At 39.5% G+C, this 23,572-nt stretch overlaps 1 protein-coding gene across 1 annotated transcript in view; it reads right to left on the reverse strand.

Moving 5' to 3' along the window:
• Positions 1 to 8,310: 8,310 nt before the first annotated feature.
• LOC308337374 (hephaestin-like) overlaps positions 8,311 to 23,572 on the reverse strand; it is a gene marked incomplete at both ends in the record, with an annotated part of 50,926 nt that continues 35,664 nt past the window's right edge. The window contains one exon of the mRNA XM_080795511.1: positions 8,311 to 8,450. Within this exon, the coding sequence (XP_080651637.1) occupies positions 8,311 to 8,450 (140 nt within the window). The remainder of the gene's footprint in view (positions 8,451 to 23,572) is intronic.

Raw genomic sequence — 23,572 nt, forward strand, 5'->3', positions numbered from 1 at the left:
ACCCCAATGTTTATAGTAGCAATAGCCATGGTCGCCAAACTGTGGAAAGAGCCAAGATGCCCTTCAGTGGACGAATGGATAAGGAAGATGTGGTCCATATACACTATGGAGTATTATGCCTCCATCAGAAATGATGAATACCCAACTTTTGTAGCAACATGGACAGGACTGGAAGTGATTATGCTGAGTGAAATATGCCAAGCAGAGAGAGTCAATTATCATATGGTTTCACTTATTTGTGGAGCATAACAAATAACATGGAGGACATGGGGAGATGGAGAGGAGAAGGGAGTTGAGGGAAATTGGAAGGGGAGGTGAACCATGAGAGACTATGGACTCTGATAAACAATCTGAGGGTTTTGAAGGGGCGGGGGGTGGGAGGTTAGGGGAGCCAGGTGTTGGGTATTATAGAGAGCACGTATAGCACGGATCACTGGGTGTGGTGCATAAACAATGAATTCTGTTATGCTGAAAAGAAATTTAAAAAAAAAGAGACAAGTACCATAGGATTACACACCTGTGTGGAATTTAGAAACAAAGCAAATGAGCAATGGAAAAAAAAAGAGAGAGAGAGAGAGAGCAGCAAACCAAGAAAATGACTGTCGAGAACAAGCTGAAGGTTACTGGCTGGGCATGCATGGCGGTAGTGACTTAAATGGCTGATGGGGATTAAGGTATGTGATTGTTATGAGCACAGGTTGATCTATGCAAGTGTTGAATCCCTCTATTTTACACGTGAAACTAATATAGCTGTATAGAAATTCATGTATTGTGATAACCTAACTTATTTGTCCTGTGTCATTTTATAGACAGGAAGATACAATAAATATTCCTGTCCATTTATGTCCATTTTGGTTAATATGAGCAAGTGTTACTGCAGTATAAGATATATTCATTTTAAATATTAGAAGATATCAACCAATTACTATTCAAGATCATTTCAATATTCAGTTTACCTTAGAGTATGAGAGGGCTTGTTTTTTCACACATTTGCCTGGACTTCTATAAATATTTGAAATGTTTTAAGAATGTTAATCATTATAGTTGGTTGGTGAGAAATAGTATCATTCGTTACTTTGATTTTCAGTTTTCATATCCCTGATTATTAAAGAGATTGAGCATCTTTTCATGTATTTATTTTGGGGGGGTTCTTTTTTATTCATGTACTTTGACACACACACACATGCACACAAATACACAGATTTTTCTGGATAGTAATTTATTATATGTATATGTTGTTACATATGTGAGAGATAGTTTCCATGGTATATTGATCATATTTCTTTTTTTCTCATGATGTTTTCATTGTGCAGAACTATTCACTTTATCTTTATATGGCACTTTTACTGTATTTGATCTCCAAGACTACTTATGAGGTTAACCAGGAAGGTGTTTTCCTTATTTTACAGATGAGGGCTCTAAATCTTAGAGAGATAAAGAAATATGCCTAGTATTACACAGTTAGTATGTGGCAACAGCAGGGTGCAGACTTAAGTCTATTGATCCTTCTATTAGTTTCCTACTGCTATTATAACAAATAGGCAATATTCTATTTGCTTAAAATAACACATATTTATTATTTTAAAACTCTAATAGATTAGAAGTCTAAGATGGGTCTCACTGTGCTAAAATCAAGCTGTCAACAGGGCTACATTCCTTCTGGGGGTTCTAAAACACAATCGATTTGCTTCTCTTTTCCAGCATCTCAGGACCTGAATTTAATGGATTATGGATACGTTTATCCTTCTTCCAACCCAACAAATGTGGGTTGATTCGTCCTCACACTTAATCACTCTGGCATCATCCTCTTTTCTTCCTCTTCCAATTTAAAAGACACTTAAAAAATCATATTGTTATTTATTTATTTATTTTTAAATTGTATTTTATAAGTGTTTCAAGATTCATTGTTTCAATACCAATTTATTTTTTAAGATTTTATTTATTTATTTATTTAGTTAGTTCGTTTTATTTTTTTTCCAGTATTCCAAAATTCTTTGTATATGCACCACACCCAGTGCTCCATGCAATATGTGCCCTCCTTAACACCCATCACCAGGCTCATCCAACCCCCACCCCCTTCCCCTACAAAATGCTCAGTTTGTTTCTCAGAGTCCACAGTTTCTCATGGTTCGTCTCCCCCTCTCATTTCCCCCCAACTCACTTCTCTCCAACACACAATGTCTTCCGTGTTACTCCTTATACTCCACAAGTAAGTGAAACCATATGATAATTGACTCCCTCTGCTTGACTTATTTCACTCAGAATAATATCCTCCAACCCTGTCCATGTTGATACAAAAGTTGGGTATTCATCCTTTCTGAAAGAGGTGTAATATTCTATTAAATATATGGACCATATCTTCTTTATCCATTCATCTCATGAAGGGCATCTTGGCTCTTTCCACAGTTTGGTGACTGTGGCCATTGCTGCTATGAACACTGGGGTAGAGATGGCCCTTCTTTTCACTAAATCTGTATCTTTGGGGTAAATACCCAGTAGTACATTTGCAGGTCATAGGGTAGTTCCATTTTTAATTTCTTAAGGAATCTCCACACTGTTTTCCAAAGTGGCTGCACCAACTTGCATTCCCACCAATAGTGAAAGAGGGTTCCCCTTTCTCCACATCCTCTCCAACACACGTTGTTTCCTCTCTTGTTTATTTTGGCCATTCTCACTGGTGTAAGTTGGTATCTCAATGTGGTTTTGATTTGAATCTCCCTGATGGCTAATGATGTTGAACGTTTTTTCATGTATCTATTAGCCATTTGTATGTCCTCTTTGTAGAAGTGTCTGTTCATGTCTTCTGCCCATTTATTGATGTGATTATCTGTTTTGTGTGTGTTGAGTTTAAGGAGTTTTTTATAGATCTTGGATATCAACCTTTGTCTGTAGTGCCATTTGAAAATATCTTCTCCCATTCCATGGGTTGCCTCTTTGTTGAGTATTTCCTTTGCTCTGCAGAAGCTTTTGATCTTGGTGAAGTCCCAAAAGTTCATTTTCACTTTTATTTCCTTTGCCTTTGGATACATGTCTTGAAAGATTTCACTGAGGCCAGTGTTGAAGAGGTTACTGTGTATTTTCTCCTCCAGGATTTTGATGGATTCCTGCCTCACATTGAGGTGTTTTTTTTTTTAAATACATTTTGAGTTCATCTTTGTGTATGGTGTAAAAGAATAGTCAAGTTTCATTCTTCTATACCTAGCTCTCCAATTCTCCCAGCACCATTTATTGAAGAGACTGTCTTTTTCTCCACCGTATATTTTTTCCTGCTTTATCAAAGATTATTTGATCATAGAGTTGTGGGTAGATATCTGGGCACTCTACTCTGTTCCACTGGTCTATGCATCTGTTTTTGTGTCGGTACCATGATGTCTTCGTGATCATAGCTTTGTAGTAAAGCTTGAAATCGGGCAACGTGATGCCCCGTTTTGTTTTTCTTTTTCAACCTTTCCTTAGCAATTCGGGGTCTCATCTGGTTCCATACAAATTTTGGGATTGTTTGCCCCAACACTTTGAAAAATGCTGGTGGAATTTTGATCAGGATGGCATTGAAAGTATAGATTGCTCTAGGCAGTATAGACATTTTAACAATGTTTCTTCTTCTGATCCATGAGCATGGAATGCTTTTCCATCTTTTTGTGTCTTCAATTTCTCTCATGAGTGTTCTGTAGCTCCTTGAGTAAAAATCTTTACGTCTTTGATTAGGTTTATTCCCAAGTGTCTTAGGGTTCTTGGTGCTATAATAAATGGAATTGATTCTCTAATATCCCGTTCTATATTTTCATTGTTAGTGTATAAGAAAGCAACTGATTTCTGTACATTGATTTTGTATTCTGCTATGCTACTGAATTGCTGTATGAATTCTAGTATTCTGGGGGTGGAATCTTCTGGGTTTTCCATATAAAGTATCATGTCATCTGCAAAGAGAGAGAATTTTACTTCTTCTTTGCCAATTTGAATACCTTTTATTTTTGTTGTTGTTGTTTGATTGCTGTTGCTAGGACTTCTAGTAGTATGTTGAACAACAGTGGTGAGAGTGGACATCCTTGTCGTGTTCCTGATCTCAAAAGGAAGGCTGTCAACTTTTCACCAATTAGAATGATATTCACTGTAGGTTTTCCATATAAGGGTTTTATGAAGTTGAGGAATCTTCTCTCTATCACTATACTTTGAAATATTTTAAGCAAGAACGGATGCTGGAATTTGTCAAATGCTTTTTCTGCATCAATTAAGAGGACCATGTGGTTCTTCTCTCTTCTCTTATTGATTTTTTCTATCACATTTATTAATTTGTGAATGTTGAACCACCCTTGCATCCGAGGGATAAATCCTACTTGGTGGTGGTAGATAATCTTTTTTAATGTACTGTTGGATCCTATTAGCTAGGATCTTGTTGAGAATCATGGTATCCATATTTATCAGGTATATTGGTCTGAAATTCTCCTTTTAGCTGAGGTTTTTGCCTGGTTTAGGGATCAAGGTAATGGTGGCTTCATAGAAAGAGTCTGGAAGTTTTCCTTCTGTTTCTATTTTTTTTTTTTTTTGAAACAGCTGCAGGAGAATAGGTATTATTTCCTCTTTGAGTATTTGGTAGAATTCTCCAGGGAATCGTTCAGGTCCTGAGGTCTTATTTCCTGGGAGGTTTTTGATCACTTCTTCAATCTTCTTACTAGATATTGGTCTATTCTGGTTGTCAGTTTCGTCCTCTCTCATTCTTGGAGTTTATAGGTTGCTAGGAGTGCACCCATTTCTTCTAGGTTGGTTAACTTATTGGTATATAACTGTTGATTATAATTTCTGATGATTGTTTCTATTTCCTTGGTGTTAGTCATGATCTCTCCACAATTTCATTCGCAATTTTATTAATTTGGGTCCTCTCTCTTTTCTTTTTGGATTAGTTTGGCCAGTGGTTTATCAATCTTATTGGTTCTTTTAAAAAACCAGCTTCTAGTTTCTTGGATGTGTTCTACTGCATCTCTAGTTTGTAACTCATTGATTTCTGCTCTAATCTTGATTATTTCACTTCTTGGGCATGGGGTTGCCTTAATTAGTTGTTGATTTACCAGTTCTTTAAGGTGTAAAGAGAGCTGATGTATTCTGTATTTTTTCAATTTTTTTTTTTTTTTAAGAGAGAGAGGCTCGGATGGCTATGTATTTCTCCCCTAGGATGGCCTTTGCTGTATCTCACAGGTTTTGGATTGATGTGTATTCATTCTCATTGCTTTCCATGAATTGTTTAAGTTCTTCTTTGATTTCTTGGTTGAACCAAACGTTTCTGAGCGGGTTGGTCATTATCACCCAAGTGTCTGAATTCTTTCCAAACTTTTTCTTGTGGTTCAAATTCCTTCCAAACTTTTTCTTGTGGTCCAATCATGGTGGTCTGAGAATATACAGGGAATAGTCTGAATCTTTTGGTATCAGTTAAGCCCTGATTTGTGACCCAATATGTGATCTATCCTGGAGAAAGTTCCATGTGCACTCAAGAAGAATGAGTTTTCTGTTGTTTTAGGGCAGAATGTTCTATATATATCTATGACGTCCATCTGGTCCAAAGTGTCATTCAAAGCTCTTGTTTTCTTGTTGATTTTCTGCTTGTGTAATCTGTCTATTACTGAGACTGGTGTGTTAAAATCGCCTAAAATTAATGTATTTATATCAATATGACTCTTTATTTTGATTAACAGTTGACTTGTGTAGTGTGATGCTCCCATATCGGGGGCATAAATATTTACAATTGTTAGATCTTCGTGGTGGCTAGATCCTTTAAGAATGATGTAGTGTCCTTCTGTATCTCTGACGATAGTCTTTAGCTTAAAACCTAATTTATCTGATATGAGAATCACTACCCCAGCTTTCATTTGAGGTATGTTGTCATGAAAGTTTCTTCTCCATCTCTTCACTTTCAGTCTGGATGTATATTTAGGTTCAAGATGTGTCTCCTGTAGACAACATAAGGATGGGTCCTGTCATTTTACTCAAACTTCAACCCTGTGCCATCTTATGGGAGCATTTATGTTGTTCACATAGAAAGTGATTATTGAAAGATAAGTTTTTATTGACATCATGTTGCCTGTGAAGTCCTTGTTTCTGTATGTTGTCTCTGTAAATTTCTGTTCTATGTCACTCTTGGGTTCTTTCTTCTTTTATAGAACCCCCTTAATATTTCTTGTAGTGCCAGCTTGGTGGTCACATAGTGTTTTAAACCTTGCTGGTCTTGGAAGCTCTTATCTCTCCACCCATTTTGAATGTCAGCCTTGCTGGATGAAGTATTCTTGGATGCATGTTCTTCTCATTTAGTGCAATGAATATGTCTTGACAGGCCTTTCTGACTTGCCAGGTTCTGTGGACAGTTCTGATGTTATCCTGATGGAACTTCCTATCTATGTAAGGAAACTCTTCCCCTTAGCTGCTGTCAGAAGCTCTTGTCTAAAATTATGATTCATTAGTTTCACAATTACGTGCCTTGAGGTCTTTCCAGATTCGTTGATCCTGGGGGGGGGATCATTTTGTCTACAAGACATGAAGGCTTGTTCCATTCCCCTGAAAGAAAATTTTCATCCAGAATTTGTTCAACTACATCTTCTAGTATTCTCTCTCTCTCCACCCCCCTCAGTGATCCCAATCATTCTGACATTTGTATGTTTCATGTCATCATTTATTTCCCTAATTCTGTTCTCATGGCTTCTTAGCTGTTCCTTCCAGGCCTCCTCCTGATCCTTCTTGTCTATCAGTTTGTCCTCTAGATCACTAATTCTATCTTCTGCCTCAGTTACCTTACTTATTAGAGTATTTAGATTAGATTGTATCTCATTGGTAGCATTTTTAAATTATGCCCAGGTGGCTCTCACTTCTGCCCTTAAGAGATTCTATGTTGTCACTAATGGTTTTCTCCAACCTATCCATTGCCTAGATAATTGTTACCCTGAATTCCCTATCCAACATACTGTTTATGTCAATATCCAATAGTTCTGTGGCTGAGGACACATTTTCTGAATTTTTCGTCTTTTGGGTATTCCTCCTTTTGGTCATTTTGGTGAGAGGTGGTTGAGGGGATGTGTAGCTGAAAATATTAACCATGATCCAGGCAAGGTGCACCCTGGAATGCTTCAGGGCAATTTTAAGTCACCACATAAAGGAAAGAAAAAAGAAAAGGGGAGAGAGATAGAGATAGAGAGAGAGAAGAAAAAACCCAGCCAGAATGAGTCCCAAAATGAGATTTATAAGACATATAAACAAAAACGGACAAACAAAAAGACCAAAAAAAGTAAATGATAAGAAAAAAGAAAACAGCCATAATGAGCTCCAAGAATAAGATTTATATAAAATCAGAACAAAAACAAATACACAGAAACACTGACAGAAGAAATAGATGGGAGGGTTGTTATAAATCCTCGATGTGGGCGAGTAAAGTTATTTTGGTTTTTCCTGGGTGTATCTTGATATCTTTGTTAATGGACTCAACTTTCCAGAGAAAAAGAAGATTAAAACTGGTTTATATATAGGGATAGTATTGAATAGGGAAAATGGATTACCTTGAAGCTTATATCTATATGTATTTAAAAAAAAAAGAAAAGAAAAAAAAACAGGTATATGTATGAAAAAAGTTCAAGTTAAAAAGTTATTATTGAATATGTTGTATTAAAACTCTAGTTGCAATGGCAAGTAAGTTAAAGAAGTTAAAGGAACAAGAATCATGAGAACGAATTTTTAAAAAGTTGTACCTTGAATTATAAAGGTTTTAGGGCAATATCATGAGCTTAATATATTGTTGTCCCCTGATGTGGGAGTATTAAGGTTTTATGGGGACCCTGTGGTGGTTGTCCTCTCATTCTCTTGGCTTGCCTTCTGGGGGAGTGGACTGCTGTGGTGTTTTTCAGTCCCTCTTGCTTGGGTTGACTCAATCTGCCCCCTATCTAGGGGCTGGGTTCTGTGGAAACGGGTTTTTCAGGCTTTTGTTCTCTGGAGCTTTTGTGTGTGTATGTGTGTGTGTGTGTGTGTGTGTGTGGCTTTTTGGAGGTTTAGTGAAAGGAAACTGTACCCGGACCTTTGCGTCAGAGAGAAGCCTCTGTCTGCTCCCCTCTGGGTGGTCCAAAACACACAGACCCCCCTCTGCAAACTCCATTGAACAGCACAACATCCCCCAGGTATTGTGCTCCCCAGCCACTATTTTGGGTCACCTGAAGCACCTGCTTGTTTCTGCAAACCCGTGCCACTAAAACCACAAGATATATTGGTCCAGGGAGTCCATTTCCAGTGGCTGCCTTTGCTGAGACTGCAGTCTGGGGACCAGTTCCATGCCACCAGGTGCGTTCATTCACCCAGGTTGCAGAAGGCTGCCACCACTGAGGAATCCTGACCAGAGAACATCCTGAGTTCCTTCAGGTGCAAGCTGGGAGTGTCCAGACTCTCGGCCAGTCCTAGAGACCACTGGATGGCACCAACAACAAGCTCTATCAGACATGGACAGGGAATGCAATCAGACCCTGATTGCACAGTACATGCAGAGTGCAAAAGGGAGTAGTTCTAGAGAGCACTGGCTGGTGCCCACACCAAACTCCCTCCCGCATGGGCAGGAGTGCACACAGCCAAGTGGTGGTGCAAGAAATACACAGCTGAAAGCTCAGGAACCTTGAACAGGAGGCTCCACTGCACTCTCCCTGGCATAGGTGGTCACTGGTGGTGGCAGTCCTGGGTCCTTGGGCTTAGGCCCATGCCTGTGACTCCCCGATTCCATCAGTTGACCTTTAATATATTTTCCTCTTTTTCAAAAACATTTTTTCTTTTTTTTTCCTTTTATTTTTATTTATTTATTTATTTATTTTAATTTATTTTATTTTTTATTTTTATTTATTTGACAGAGAGGAGAGAGATCACATGCAGGCAGAGAGGCAGGCAGGGAGAGAGGGGGAAGCAGGCTCCCTGCTGAGCATAGAGCCCACTGCAGGGCTTGATCCCAGGATTGTGGACCATGATCTGAGCCAAAGGCAGAGGCTTAACCCACTGAACCACCCAGGCACCCTTCATATATTTCTTTAAATAATATATATTTATATAAAAATAAATATATTTCTTTAAATAATTATTTTATTAACATCATTATATATTATTTGCCCAGGGGTACAGCTCTGTGAACCTTGAGGCTTACAGACTTCACAGCACTCACCATATCCCATACCTCCCCAATGTCCATAACCTGAGATTAAGAGTCTCTTATGGGAGGAGAGGAGACACGATGGTGGAGAAGAAGGAAGTGCTGTTTCAACTGGTCCCCTAAGGTGAGCGGATTATCTACCAGCACACTCTAATAACCCTTGAAATCGGCCTGAGATTAGAATAATACACTTCTGGATCTCTACGGGGGCAGAAGACCCCAGTGGACAGGTAAAGTAGAGTGGGAACTTTGGACTGATATCAGAAGATAAACAAAAGGTGGCGAGAGCCACCAGAAGTGACCCATTGGAAAGTAATACCCCAATAAGAGAGTGCCCTGTGATTGGGGACCAGCATTAACTTGGAGTCTGCTTGAAAGCACTCAAAAAGAGCAAAAGAGGTCTAGTAACAGGTGGGAGGAGTCAAGATGGCAGAGAAGTAGCAGGCTGAGATGATATCGGGTAGCAGGAGATCAGCTAGATAGCTTATCTAACCATTGTGAACACCTACAAGTCCAACGGGAAATCGAAGAGAAGAGCAACAATTCTAGAAACAGAAAATCGATCACTTTCTGAAAGGTAGGACCTGCGGAGAAGTGAATCCAAAGCGATGGGAAGACAGACCGTGGGGGTAGGGGCCGGCTCCCAGCAAGCAGCAGAACAATGGAGCACAAAATCAGGACTTTTAAAAGTCTGCTCCGTGGAGGGATATCGTTCCAGAGGCTAAACCGGGGGGATGCCCACGCGGGGTCAGCATAACCCCAGGTCCTGCAAGGTCACAGAAGGACCGGGGGTGTCTGAGTGTTGCAGAGCTCACAGGTATTGGAGTGGGGAAGCTGGCTACAGCGACAATGCCGAAGAATGAGCTCTCAGCTCAGGGTTACCTTGAGCCGGTTGCAGGCTGAGTGGGCTCAGAGTGTGGCCGGAGGCCACAGAGATGGAAGTGACTGGGAACATTTCTCTTAGTGCGAGTAATCGAGTGCTTTCCTCCAGGCGCGAGTGCAGGCCAGGGAGGTGGGGCGGTTGGGAGCTTTTCTCTGAGGGCACGCTGAGGAGCGGGACCCCAAGCTCTGGGCTCCTCCAGGCCAGAACTGGGAGGCCGCCATTTTCAATCCCGGCATCCAAAACTCTACAGAAAGCACTCAGGGAACAAAAGCTACCGAAAGCAAACCTGAGCAGATTACTTAGCCTGGCCCATGGTAAGGGCGGTGCAATTCCTCCTGGGGCAAAGACATTTGAAAATCACTACAACAGGCCCCTCTCCCAGAAGATCAACAAAAAACCCAGCCAAGACCAATTTCACTCACCAAGAACAGCGGAATTCCAGAGGAGGAGAAAGCAAATCTTATCTGGACAAAATAATAAGGCGGAAAAAGTCACCACAAAAAAAAGAATGAGAGGCAGTACCGAAGGCTGGGGACCTAATCAATACGGACATTGGTAATATGACAGATCTAGAGTTCAGAATGACGATTCTCAAGGTTCTAGCCGGGCTCAAAAAAGGCATAGAAGATAATAGAGAAACCCTCTCCGGAGAGATAAAAGCCCTTTCTGGAGAAATAAAAGAACTAAAATCTAACCAAGTGGAAATCAAAAAAGCTATTCATGAGGTGCAATACAAAATGGAAGCTCTTACTGCTGGGATAAATGAGGCAGAAGAAAGAATTAGTGACATAGAAGACCAAATGACAGAGAATAAAGAAGCTGAGCAAAAGAGAGACCAACAAATACTGGACCACGAGGAGAGAATTCGAGAGATAAGTGACACCATAAGATGACACAACATTAGAATAACTGGGATTCCAGAAGAAGAAGAAAGAGAGAGGGGAGCAGAAGGTATATTGGAGACAATTATTGGAGATAATTTTCCTAATATGGCAAAGGGAACAAACATCAAAATCCAGGAGATGCTGAGAACGCCCCTCAATAAAAATAGTCCACACCTCGTCACCTGATAGTAAAATTTACAAGTCTTAGCGACAAAGAAAATCCTGAAAGCAGCCTGGGAAAAGAAGTCTGTTACATACAAGGGTAAAAACATTAGATTGGCAGCAGACCTATCCACAGAGGACTGGCAGGCCAGAAAGAACTGGCATGATATATTCAGAGCACTAAACGAGAAAAACTTGCAGCCAAGAATACTATATCCGTCTAGGCTATCATCGAAAATAGAAGGAGAGTTAAAAAGCTTCCAGGACAAACAAAAGCTGAAAGAATTTGCAAACACCAAACCAGCTCTACAGGAAATATTGAAAGGGTTCCTCTAAGCAAAGAGAGACCTAAAAGTAACAGATCAGAAAGAAACAGAGACAATATACAGTAACAGTCACCTTACAGGCAATACAATGGCACTAAATTCATATCTCTCAATAGTTACCCTGAATGTTAATGGGTTAAATGCCCCAATCAAAAGACACAGGGTATCAGAATGGATTAAAAAAAAAAACATCAATATGCTGCCTACAAGAAACTCATTTTAGACCCAAAGACACCTCCAGATTTAAAGTGAGGGGGTGGAAAACAATGTACCATGCTAATGGACACCAGAAGAAAGCTGAGGTGGCAATCCTTATATCAGATCAATTAGATTTTAAGCCAAAGACTATAATAAGAGATGAGGAAGGACACTATATCATACTCAAAGGGTCTGTCCAACAAGAAGACCTAACAATCTTAAATATCTATGCCCCTAACATGGGAGCAGCCTACTATATAAAGCAAGTAATAACAAAATCAAAGAAATACATCGACAGTAATACAATAATAATAGGGGACTTTAACACTCCACTCACTGAAATGGACAGATCATCTACGCAAAAGATCAACAAGGCAATAAAGGCCTTAAATGACACACTGGACCAGACAGACATCACAGATATATTCAGAACATTCCATCCCAAAGCAACAGAATATACATTCTTCTCTAGTGCACATGGAACATTCTCCAGAATAGACCACATCCTGGGTCATAAATCAGGTCTCAACCAGTACCAAAAGACTGCTATCATTCCCTGCATATTTTCAGACCACAATGCTCTGAAGCTAGAAATTAATCACAAGAGGAAATTTGGAAAGAACACAAATACATGGAGACTAAACAGCATCCTTCTAAAAAATGAATGGGTCAACCAGGAAGTTAAAGAAGAATTGAAAAAAATTCATGGAAACAAATGATAATGAAAACACAACAGATCAAAATCTGTGGGACACAACAAAGGCAGTCCTGAGAGTAAAATATATAGCAGTACAAGGCTTTCTCAAGAAGCAAGAAAGGTCTCAAATACACAACCTAACCCTACACCTAAAGGAGCTAGAGAAAGAACAACAAAGACAGCCTAAACCCAGCAGGAGAAAAGAAGTCATAAAGATCAGAGCAGAAATCAATGAAATAGAAACTAAACAAAACAATAGAACAAATCAATGAAACTAGGAGCTGGTTCTTTGAAAGAATCAATAAGATTGATAAACCCCTGGCCAGACTTATCAAAAAGAAAAAAATAAATAAAATCATGAATGAAAGAGGAGAGATCACAACCAACACCAAAGAAATACAAACCATTATAAGAACATACTACGAGCAACTCTACGCCAACAAATTTGACAATCGGGAAGAATTGGATGCATTCCTGGAGACATATAAACTACCACAAATGAACGAGGAAAAAATAGAAAACCTGAACAGACCCATAACCAGTAAGGAGATTGAAACAGTCATCAAAAATCTCCAAACAAACAAAAGTCCAGGACCAGATGGCTTCCCAGGGGAATTGTACCAAACATTTAAAGAAGAATTAATACCTATTCTCCTGAAAATGTTCCAAAAAATAGAAATGGAAGGAAAACTTCCAAACTCATTTTATGAGGCCAGCATCACGTTGACCCCAAAACCAGACAAAGATCCCATCAAAAAAGAGAATTACAGTCCGATATCCTTGATGAACACAGATGCGAAAATTCTCACCAAAATACTGGCCAATAGGATCCAACAGTACATTAAAAGGATTATCACCACGACCAAGTGGGATAGATTCCAGGCCTGCAAGGTTGGTTCAACATCCGCAAATCACTCAATGTGATACAACACATTAATAAAAAAAAAATGAGAACCAGATGATACTCTCAATAGATGCTGAAAAAGCATTTGACAAAGTGCAGCATCCCTTCCTGATTAAAACTCTTCAAAGTGTAGGGATAGAAGGCACATACCTCAATATTATCAAAGCCATCTATGAAAAACGCACTGTAGATATTCTCAATGGAGAAAAACTGAAAGCTTTTCCGCTAAGGTCAGGAACACAGCAAGGATGTCTGTTATCACCACTGCTGTTCACCATAGTACTAGAAGTCCTAGCCTCAGCAGTCAGACAACAAAAAGAAATTAAAGGCATCCAAATTGGCAAAGAAGAAGTCAAACTATCACTCTTTACAGATGATATGATACTATATGTGGAAAACCCAAAAAGGTCCACTCCAAAACTGCTAGAACTTGTACAGGAATTCAGTAAAGTGTCAGGATGTAAAATCAATGCCCAGAAATCAGTTGCATTTCTCTACACCAACAACAAGACAGAAGAAAGAGAAATTAAGGAGTCAATCCCATTTACAGTTGCACCCAAAACCATAAGATACCTAGGAATAAACCTAACCAAAGAGGTAAAGAATCTATACTCAGAAAACTATGAAGTACTCATGAAAGAAATTGAGGAAGACACAAAGAAATGGAAAAATTTTCCATGCTCCTGGATTGGAAGAACAAATATTGTGAAAATGTCTATTCTACCTAAAGCAATCTACACATTTAATGCAATTCCTATCAAAATCCCATCCATTTTGTTCAAAGAAATAGAACAAATAATCCTAAAATTTATATGGAACCAGAAAAGACCTTGAATAGCGAAAGGAATATTGAAAAAGAAAGCCAAAGTTGGTGGCATCACAATTCCAGACTTCAAGCTCTATTACAAAGCTGTCATCATCAAGACAGTATGGTACTGGCACAAAAACAGACATATAGACCAATGGAACAGAATAGAGAGCCCAGAAATAGACCCTCAACTCTTTGGTCAACTAATCTTCGACAAAGCAGGAAAGAATGTCCAATGGAAAAAAAGACAGTCTGTTCACAAATGGTGTTGGGAAAATTGGACAGCCACATGCAGAAAAATGAAATTGGACTCTTTCCTTACACCACACACGAAAATAGACTCCAAATGGATGAAGGACCTCAATGTGAGAAAGGAATCCATCAAAATCCTTGAGGAGAATGCAGGCAGCAACCTCTTTGACCTCAACCGCAGCAACTTCTTCCTAGGAACTTCCCCAAAGGCAAGGGAAGGAGGCGCAAAAATGAACTATTGCGATTTCATCAAGATCAAAAGCTTTTGCACAGCAAAGGAAACAATTAACAAAACCAAAAGACAGCTGACAGAATGGGAGAAGATATTTGCTAATGACATATCAGATAAAGGGCTAGTATCCAAAATCTATAATGAGCTTAGCAAACTGAATACCCAACGAACAAATAATCCAATCAAGAAATGGGCAGAGGACATGAACAGACTTTTCTGCAAAGGAGACATCCAGATGGCCAACAGACACATGAAAAAATGCTCCACATCACTCGGCATCAGGGAAATACAAATCAAAACCACAATGAGATACTACCTCACACCAGTCAGAATGGCTAAAATGAACAAGTCAAGAAATGACAGATGCTGGCGAGGATGTGGAGAGAGGGGAACCCTCCTACACTGTTGGTGGAAATGCAAGCTGGTGCAACCACTCTGGAAAACAGTGTGGAGGTTCCTCAAAAAACTGAAAATAGAGCTACCCTATGACCCAGCGATTGCACTACTGGGTATATACCCTAAAGATACAAACATTGTGCTCCGAAGGGGCACATGTACCCGAATGTTTATAGCAGCAATGTCCACAATAGCCAAAGTATGGAAAGAGCCTAGATGTCCATCAACAGATGAATGGATCAAGAAGATGTGGTATATATACACAATGGAATACTATGCAGCCATCAAAAGAAATGAAATATTGCCATTTGCGACAATGTGGATGGAACTAGAGGGCATTATGCTTAGCGAAATAAGTCAATCGGAGAAAGACAACTATCATATGATCTTCCTGATATGAGGAAGTGGAGATGCAATGTGGGGAGTTGGGGGGGTAGGAAAAGAAAAAATGAAAGAAGATGGGATTGGGAGGGAGACAAACCATAAAAGACTCAATCTCAAAAAACAGACTGAGGTTTGCTGGGGGTAGGGGGGATGGGAGAGGGTGGTGGGGATATGGACGTTGGGGAGGGTATGTGCTATGATGAGTGCTATGAAATGTGTTCACCTGGAGATTCACAGACCTGTACCCCTGGGGATAAAAATACATTATATGTTTATTAAAATAAATAAATAAATTAATTTATAAAAAGAGCAAAATATCTTAAGGGGAAATTGGTGGAATTGGGTGTTTAGGGACGTAGGCTTAATCCCATGGACCCAGGACAGCCACTGCTCACACTGTACTAGAGAGAGTCCAGCAAAGAAGTCAGGCATTGGTTCCTGAGCCGTCGGTGCACGTTAGAGTGTCTGGGTGGGGCACACGTGAGAGAGTCTGGTGTGGGTTCCAGCTGCTGCTCTCTAGAACCACAGCCTTTTGCAGTTTGCATGTGTGCTGCCCTACTGGGGTCTAAGTCGTGCTCCACACCCTGCCCTGAGAGAGGTCCTTGCAGGTGCTAGCCAGTGCTGTCTAGGACTGGCAAGAGTCTGAACACTCCCAGCCCAAGCCAGCGTGAAAATCTCAGTGTGCTAGCTCTGTTTGGGACCTTTCTAATGGTCTGGACCTCCCCAGACAGCCTTGACAGAGGCAGCTGCTGGAAGCCAGCTATCTGGTTTAATACTTCTCATGGTTTTGGTAGCACTGGGGTACAAGCAGGAGCTCCTGCAACCACTGAGACTGTGAATGGGGACGTGCTCTGCCAGTGGCAGAAGGGGAGTTCATGTGCTCTGGAGCACCCAGAGGGGAAGAGTCTGAGGCTTCTCTCTGAGACGAAGGTCTGGGTGCAGTTTGCTTTTCTCTAAACCTCCAAAGAACCACCAAAAGCCACCAGGGGAGGGAAAAAAAAAGAACCTCCAGAGAACAAAAGCCTGAAAAACCGGTTTCCTCAAAGCCCAGCCCCTTGATAGGGGCAGGAGGACTCAACTCTAGCAAGACTGCCTGAAAAGCCACGTGGGAGGCCCCTCCCCCAGAAAGCCAGCCAAAACAAAACAAATCAAAAGAAACAAGAGGACCACCATCACTACATCACAGATATAACTTTTATTTTTAATTCGTTCACACTATTTTCATTCTTTTTAATTTTTTTATACTTTTTAACCTCTTTACCATCACAATGAGATGTTCAGTACAACAAATTCCATAATAACCTTTTAACTTGAACTTTTTTGATACATATACCTGTGTTTTTCTTTTGATTTTTCTATTTGTTCAATATTCATATAGAGATAAGCTTAAAGGTAATCCGCTTCCCCCAGTCAATACTACCCCTATATATAAATCAGTTTTAATCCCCCTTTATCTCAGGAAATTTGAGTACTTTAACAAAGATATCAAGATACACCCAGGAAGAATCAAAATAACCTTCCTTGCCACACTGAGAATTTATAACAACCCTCCCATATTTTTCTTCTGTCAGTGTTTCTGTGTATTTGTTTTTGTTCTAGCAGTATATAAATCTTATACTTGGGGTTCACTTTGCCTGGGCTCTTTTTTTTCTTCTTGTCATTTACTTTTGTGGGCCTTTTTGGTTGTCTGTTATTGTTTGTATACTTTATAAATCTTCCTTTTGGGGCCCATTTAGGCTGAGTCTTCTCTTTCATCTTTTCTCCCCCCCCTTTTTTTCTTTTTTCTTTCTTTTTGGTGGGGAATCCTGATTGCTCAGATGCATCCCAGCATGCAACTCGACTGGACCACAGTTGATACATTCAGCTCCACATCCCCTCAGACATCTCTCACCAAAATGACTAGGAGGAGGAATGCCCAACAGAAGAAAAATTCAGAGACTGCCCTCTCCATCAGAGCTATTGGATGAGGACAAAAAACAGTATGTTGGAAAGGAAATTCAGGCTACCAATCATTCAGGAAATGACTAGGTTGGAGAAAGCCTTTAATGACAAAATAGAATTGATTAGGCCAGAAGTGAAAGCCACCAGGGAAGATGTTAACAATGTTATCAATGAGTTCCAGTCTAATCTAAATTCTCTAACACCTAGGGTAACTGAGGCAGAAGATAGAATTAATGATCTAGAGGACAAACTGACAGAGAAAAAGGATCAGAAGGAGACCTGGAACAAACAGCTTAGAAGACATGAAAACAGAATTAGGGAAATAAATGATGCCATGAAACATTCCAATGTTAGAATTATTGGAATTCCTGAGGGGGAGGAGAAAGAAAGAAGACTAGAGGATATAGTTGAAAAAATTATCCATGAAAATTTTCCCAATCTGGGGAATGGAACCAGCATTCGTGTGCTAGAGGAAAAAAGGTCTACCCCCAAAATCATAGAATCTAGAAGGACTTCAAGACACCTGATTGTGAAAATGATGAATCATAATTTTAAACAGGAGCTCTTGAAAGCAGCTAGGGGAAGAGATTACTTATGTACAGAGGAAGTCCCATCAGAATAACATCAGACCTGTCCACAGAAACCTGGCAAGCCAGAAAGGGCTGGCAAGATGTATTTAGGGCACTACATGAACAGAATATGCAGCCAAGAATACTTTAACAGCAAGACTGACATTCAAAATGGATGGAGAGATAAAGAGCTTCCAAGACCGGCAATGTTTAAAGGAGTATATGAACACCATGCAGGCACTACAAGAAATATTAAGGAGTGTTCTATAAGAGAGGAAAAACCCAAGAATATCATTGAACAGAAATTTATGGAGACAATCTATAGAAACAAAGACTTCACAGATAACATGATGTCAATAAAAACATATCTCTCAATAATCACTCTCAACGTGAATGGCCTAAATGCACCCACAAAATGGTGTAGGGTTGCAGATTGGATAAAATGACAAGACCCATCAATATGTTGTCTACAAGAGACCCCTTATGAACCTAAGGATACATTCAGACTGAAAGTTAAGGGATGGAGAAGCAACTCTCATGCCAATGGGCCTCAAAAGAAGTCTGAGGTAGCGATTCTCATATCAGATAAATTAGATTTTAAAGACTATAGTCAGAGATACAGAAGGACACTACATCATTCTTAAAGGTCTATCCACCTAGATCTAATGATTGTAAATATTTATGCCCCCAGTATGGGAGCAGTCCAATACATAAGACAACTGTTAATGAAGATAAAGAGTCATATTGATATGAATACATTAATTGTAGGGGATCTTAACAGGTCACTTTCAGTAATAGAGAAATCATCCAAGCAGAAAATCAATAAAGAAACAAGGGCATTGAGAGACACATGGGACCAGATGGACCTCAGAAATATATAAAGAACATTCCACCCTAAAACAACAGAATACTCATTCTTCTTGAGTGCACATGGAACCTTCTTCAGAATAGGCCACATACTGGGTCACGAATCAGGGCTCAACCAATACCAAAAGATTCAGATTATTTCCCGCATAATCTCAGATCACAATGCTTTGAAACTGGAACTCAACCACAAGAAGAAGTTTGGAAGGAATTAAAACACCTGGAAGCTAAAGATCACCTTGCTTAACATTTCTCAACATTGCTTAATTTCCTGCATCAACCAGGAAATCAAAGAAGAACTTAAACAATTCATGGAAACCAAAGACAATGAACACACTTCAGTCCAAAACCTATGGGATACAGCAAAGGTGGTCCTAAGAGGGAAGTACATAGCCATCCAAGCCTCACTCAAAAAAATTGAAAAATCCAAAATGCACCAGCTGTCTTTACACCTTAAAGAACTGGAGAATAAACAACAAATTAAGCCATCTCTAGACACAAGAAGGGAACTAATCAAGATAAGAACAGAGATCAATAAGATAGAAACTAGAGATACAGAAGAACGCATCAATGAAACTGGAAGGTGGTTTCTTGAAAGCATCAATAAGATCAATAAACCACTGGCCAAACTAATCCAAAAGAAAAAACAGAATACCAAAATTAATAAAATTATGAATAAAAGGGGAGAGATCACAACTAATACCAAGGAAATAGACAAAATCATTAGAAATTATTATCAACCATTATATGTCAATATGTTAAGCAACCTAGATGAAATGGATGCATTCCTGGAAAACTATGAACTTCCAAAACGGAATCAGGAAGAATTTGACAACCTGAAGAGACCAATATCTAGTAATGAGATTGAAACAGGGTTAAAAAAAAAAAAAAAACCCTCCCAAAAAACAAGAGCCCAGGACCTGACAAATTCCCTGGGAAATTCTACCAAACTTTCAAAGAAGAAATAGTACATATTCTCCTGAAACTGTTCTATAAAGTTGAAGCAGAAGGAAAACTTCCAGACACTTTTAATGAAGCCAGCATTACCCTGATCTCCAAACCAGGCAAAGACCCCATCAAAAAGAATTTCAGACCAATATTCAGGATGAATATGGATGCTAAGATTCTCAACAAGATCCTAGATAATAGGATCCAACAGTAAATTAAAAAGATTGTCTACCACCACCAGGTTGGATTTATCCCTGGGTTGCAAGGGTGGTTCAACATTCGCAAATCATTCAATGTGATAGAACAAATCAATAAGAGAAGAAAGAAAAATCATATCATCCTCTTAATTGATGCAGAAAAAGCAAATGGCAAAATGCAGCATCCATTCCTGATTAAAATGGATCAAAGTACAGGGACAGAGGGAACCTTTCTCTGCTTCATAAAATCCATTTATGAAAAACCCACAGCAAAAATCATTCTCAATGGGAAAAAGCTGACATCCTTCCCTTTGAGATCAGGAAAACAGCAAGGAGGCTCACTCTCACCACTCTTGTTCAACACAATATTAGAAGTCTGAGCAAAAACAATCAGGCAAAAAAGAGAAATAGAAGGTATTCAAACTGGCAATGAAGAAGTCAAATTCTCTCTCTTTGCAGATGACACGATACTTTATATGGAAAACCCAAAGACTCCACCCCCAAACTATTAGAACTGAAACAGCAATTCAGTAATGTGGCAGGATACAAAATCAATGTAAAGAAATCAGTTGCTTTCTTATACACTAACAGTGAAAATACAGAAAAGGAAATTAGAGTATCAATTCCATTTACTATAGCAGCAAGAACCATAAGATACCCGGGAATAAAGCTAACCAAAGAGGTAAATGATCTGTACACAAGGAACTACAGAACACTCATGAGAGAAATTGAAGAAGACACAAAAAGTTGGAAGACCATTCCATGTTCATGGATGGGAAGAATAAACATTGTTAAAATGTCTCTACTGCCTAGAGCAATCTGTACTTTCAATGACACTCTGATCAAAATTCCACCAGCATTTTTCAAAGAGCTGGAGCAAACAACCCGAAAATTTGTATGGAACCAGAAGAGACCCCAAATTGCTAAGGAAATGTTGAAAAAGAAAAACAAAACTGGGAGCATCACGTTGCCAGATTTCAAGCTTTCCTACAAAGCTGTGATCACCAAGACAGCATGGTACTGGCAAAAAACCAGACACATAGAGCAGTGGAATAAAGAAGAAAGACCAGATATGGGCCGTTAACTCTATGATTAATTAATCTTCGAAAAAGCAGGAAAAAATATACAGTGGAAAAAAGACAGTCTCTTCAATAAATGGTCCTGGGAAAATTGGACAGCTTTGTGTAGAAGAATGAAACTCGACCATTCTCTTACGTCATACACAAAGATAAATTGGAAATGGATAAAAGACCTCAATGTGAGGCAGGAATCCATTAGAATCCTAGAGGAGAATATAGGCAGTAACCTCTTTGATATCAGCCACAGCAACTTCTTTCAAGATATGTCTCCAAAGGCAAAGGAAACAAAAGTGAAAATGAACTTTTGGGACTTCATCAAGATCAAAGGCTTCTGCACAGCAAAGGAAACAGTCAACAAAACAAAGAGGCAACCCATGGAATGGGAGAAGATATTTGCAAATGACAATACAGACAAAGGACTGCTGTCATGGATCTATAAAGAACTCCTCAAACTCAACACACACAGAACAGATAATCATGTCAAAGAAATGTGCAGAAGACATGAACAGACACTTCTGCAATGAAGACATACAAATGGCTGACAGACACATGAAAAAATGTTCATCATCACTGGCCATCGGGGAGATTCAAATCAAAACCACACTGAGATACCACCTTGCAACAGTTAGAATGGCCAACATTAACAAGACAGTAAACAACGTATTTTGGAGAAGATGTGGAGAAAAAGGAACCCTCTTACACTGTTGGTGGGGATGCAAGTTGGTGCAGACACTTCGGAAAACAGTGTGGAGACTCCTTAAGAAATTAAAAATAGAGCTTCCCTATGACCCTGCAATTGCACTAGTGGGTATTTTCCGAAAGATGCAGATGTAGTGAAAGGAAGGGTCATCTGTACTCCAATGTTCATAGCAGCAATGGCCATAGTTGCCAAACTGTGGAAGGAAACAAGATGCCTTTCAACGGATGAATGGATAAGGAAGATATGGTCCATATATACTATGGAGTATTATGCCTCCATCAGAAAAGATGAATACCCAACTTTTGTATCAACATAGACAGAACTGGAAGAGATTATGCTGAGTGAAATAATTCAAGTAGAGTGAGTCAATTATCAAACGGTTTCACTTATTTGTGGAGCATAAGGCATAACGGGGAGGATTGGGGAGGTGGAGAGGAGAAGGGAGTTGGAGGAAATCGGAGAGGGAGATGAATCATGAGAGACTGTGGACTCTGAAAACAATCTGAGGGTTTTGTAGGGGTGGGGGTTTGGGAGGTTCAGTGAGCCTGGTGGCGGTTATAATGGAGGGCTCATATTGCATGGAACACTGGTTTTGGTGCATAAACAATGAATTCTGGAACACTGAAAAGAAATTAAAAATAAATAAAAATTAAGAAAAAAAGAGTCTCTTATGGTTTGTCTTCCTCCCAATCCCATCTTCTTTCATTTTTCCTTCCCTACCACCCAAAACCCCCCCTCTGCCTCTCGAATTCCTCATATCTGAAAGATCATATGATAATTGTTTTTCTCTGGTAGACTTATTTTGCTCAGCATAATACAGTGTAGTCCCATCCAAGTCATTGCAAATAGCAAGATTTCATTTTCTTTTTTGATGGTTGCATAGTATTCATATATATATATATATATATATATATATATATATATATATATAACTTCTTATTTTTCCATTCATCTGTTGATGGACTTCTAGGTTCTTTCCATACTTTGGTTATTGTGGACATTGCTGCTATAAACATTTGGATGCACGTGCCCCTTCGGATCACTACATTTGTATCTTTAGGGTTAATACCGAGTAGTGCAATTGCTGGGTCATAGGATAGCTCTATTTTCAACTTTTTGAGGAACCTTCATGCTGTTTTCCATAGTGACTGCACCAGCTTGCATTCCCACCAATGGTATAGGAGTATTCCCCTTTCTCTGCATCCTCGTCAACACCTGTCATTTCCTGACTGGTTAATTTTACCCATTCTGACTGGTGTGAGGTGGTATCTCATTGTGGTTTTGATTTGTATTTCCCTGATGCTGAGTGATGTTGAGCCTTTTTTCATGTGTCTGTTGGCCATCTGGATGTCTTCTTTGCAGAAATGTCTGATCATGTCTTCTGCCCATTTCTTTTTTTTATTAAAGATTTCATTTATTTATTGGACAGACAGAGATCACAAGTAGGCAGAGAGGCACACAGAGAGAGAGAGGAAGGGAAGCAGGCTCCCCACCAAGCAGAGAGCCTGACGCGGGGCTCGATCCCAGGACCCTGGGATCATGACCCGAGCCTAAGGCAGAAGCTTTAACACACTGAGCCACCCAGGTGCCCCTTCTGCCCATTTCTGATTGGATTATTTATTCTTTGGGTGTTGAGTTTGATAAGTTCTTTATAGATTTTGGGATATTAGCCTTTTATATGAGATGTCATTTACAAATATCTTCTCCCATCCTTTCGGTTGTGTTTTGGTTCTGTTGACTGTTTTCTTTGCTGTGCAAAAACTTTTGAGCTTTATGAAGTCCCAATAGTTCATCTTTGCGCTTACTTCCCTTGCCTTTGGTGATGTTTCTAGGAAGAAGTACCTGAGGCTGAGGTCGAAGAGGTTGCTGCCTGTGTTCTCCTCAAGGATTTTCATGGATTCCTGTCTCACATGGTCTTTCATCCATTTTGAGTCTATTTTTGTGTGTGCTGTAAGGAAATGGTCCAGTTTCATTCTTCTGCATGTGGCTGTCCAATT

The sequence above is a fragment of the Martes martes genome, assembly GCF_963455335.1.
Source record: "Martes martes genome assembly, chromosome: X".
In the NCBI taxonomy this organism is placed as follows: Eukaryota; Metazoa; Chordata; class Mammalia; order Carnivora; family Mustelidae; genus Martes; species Martes martes.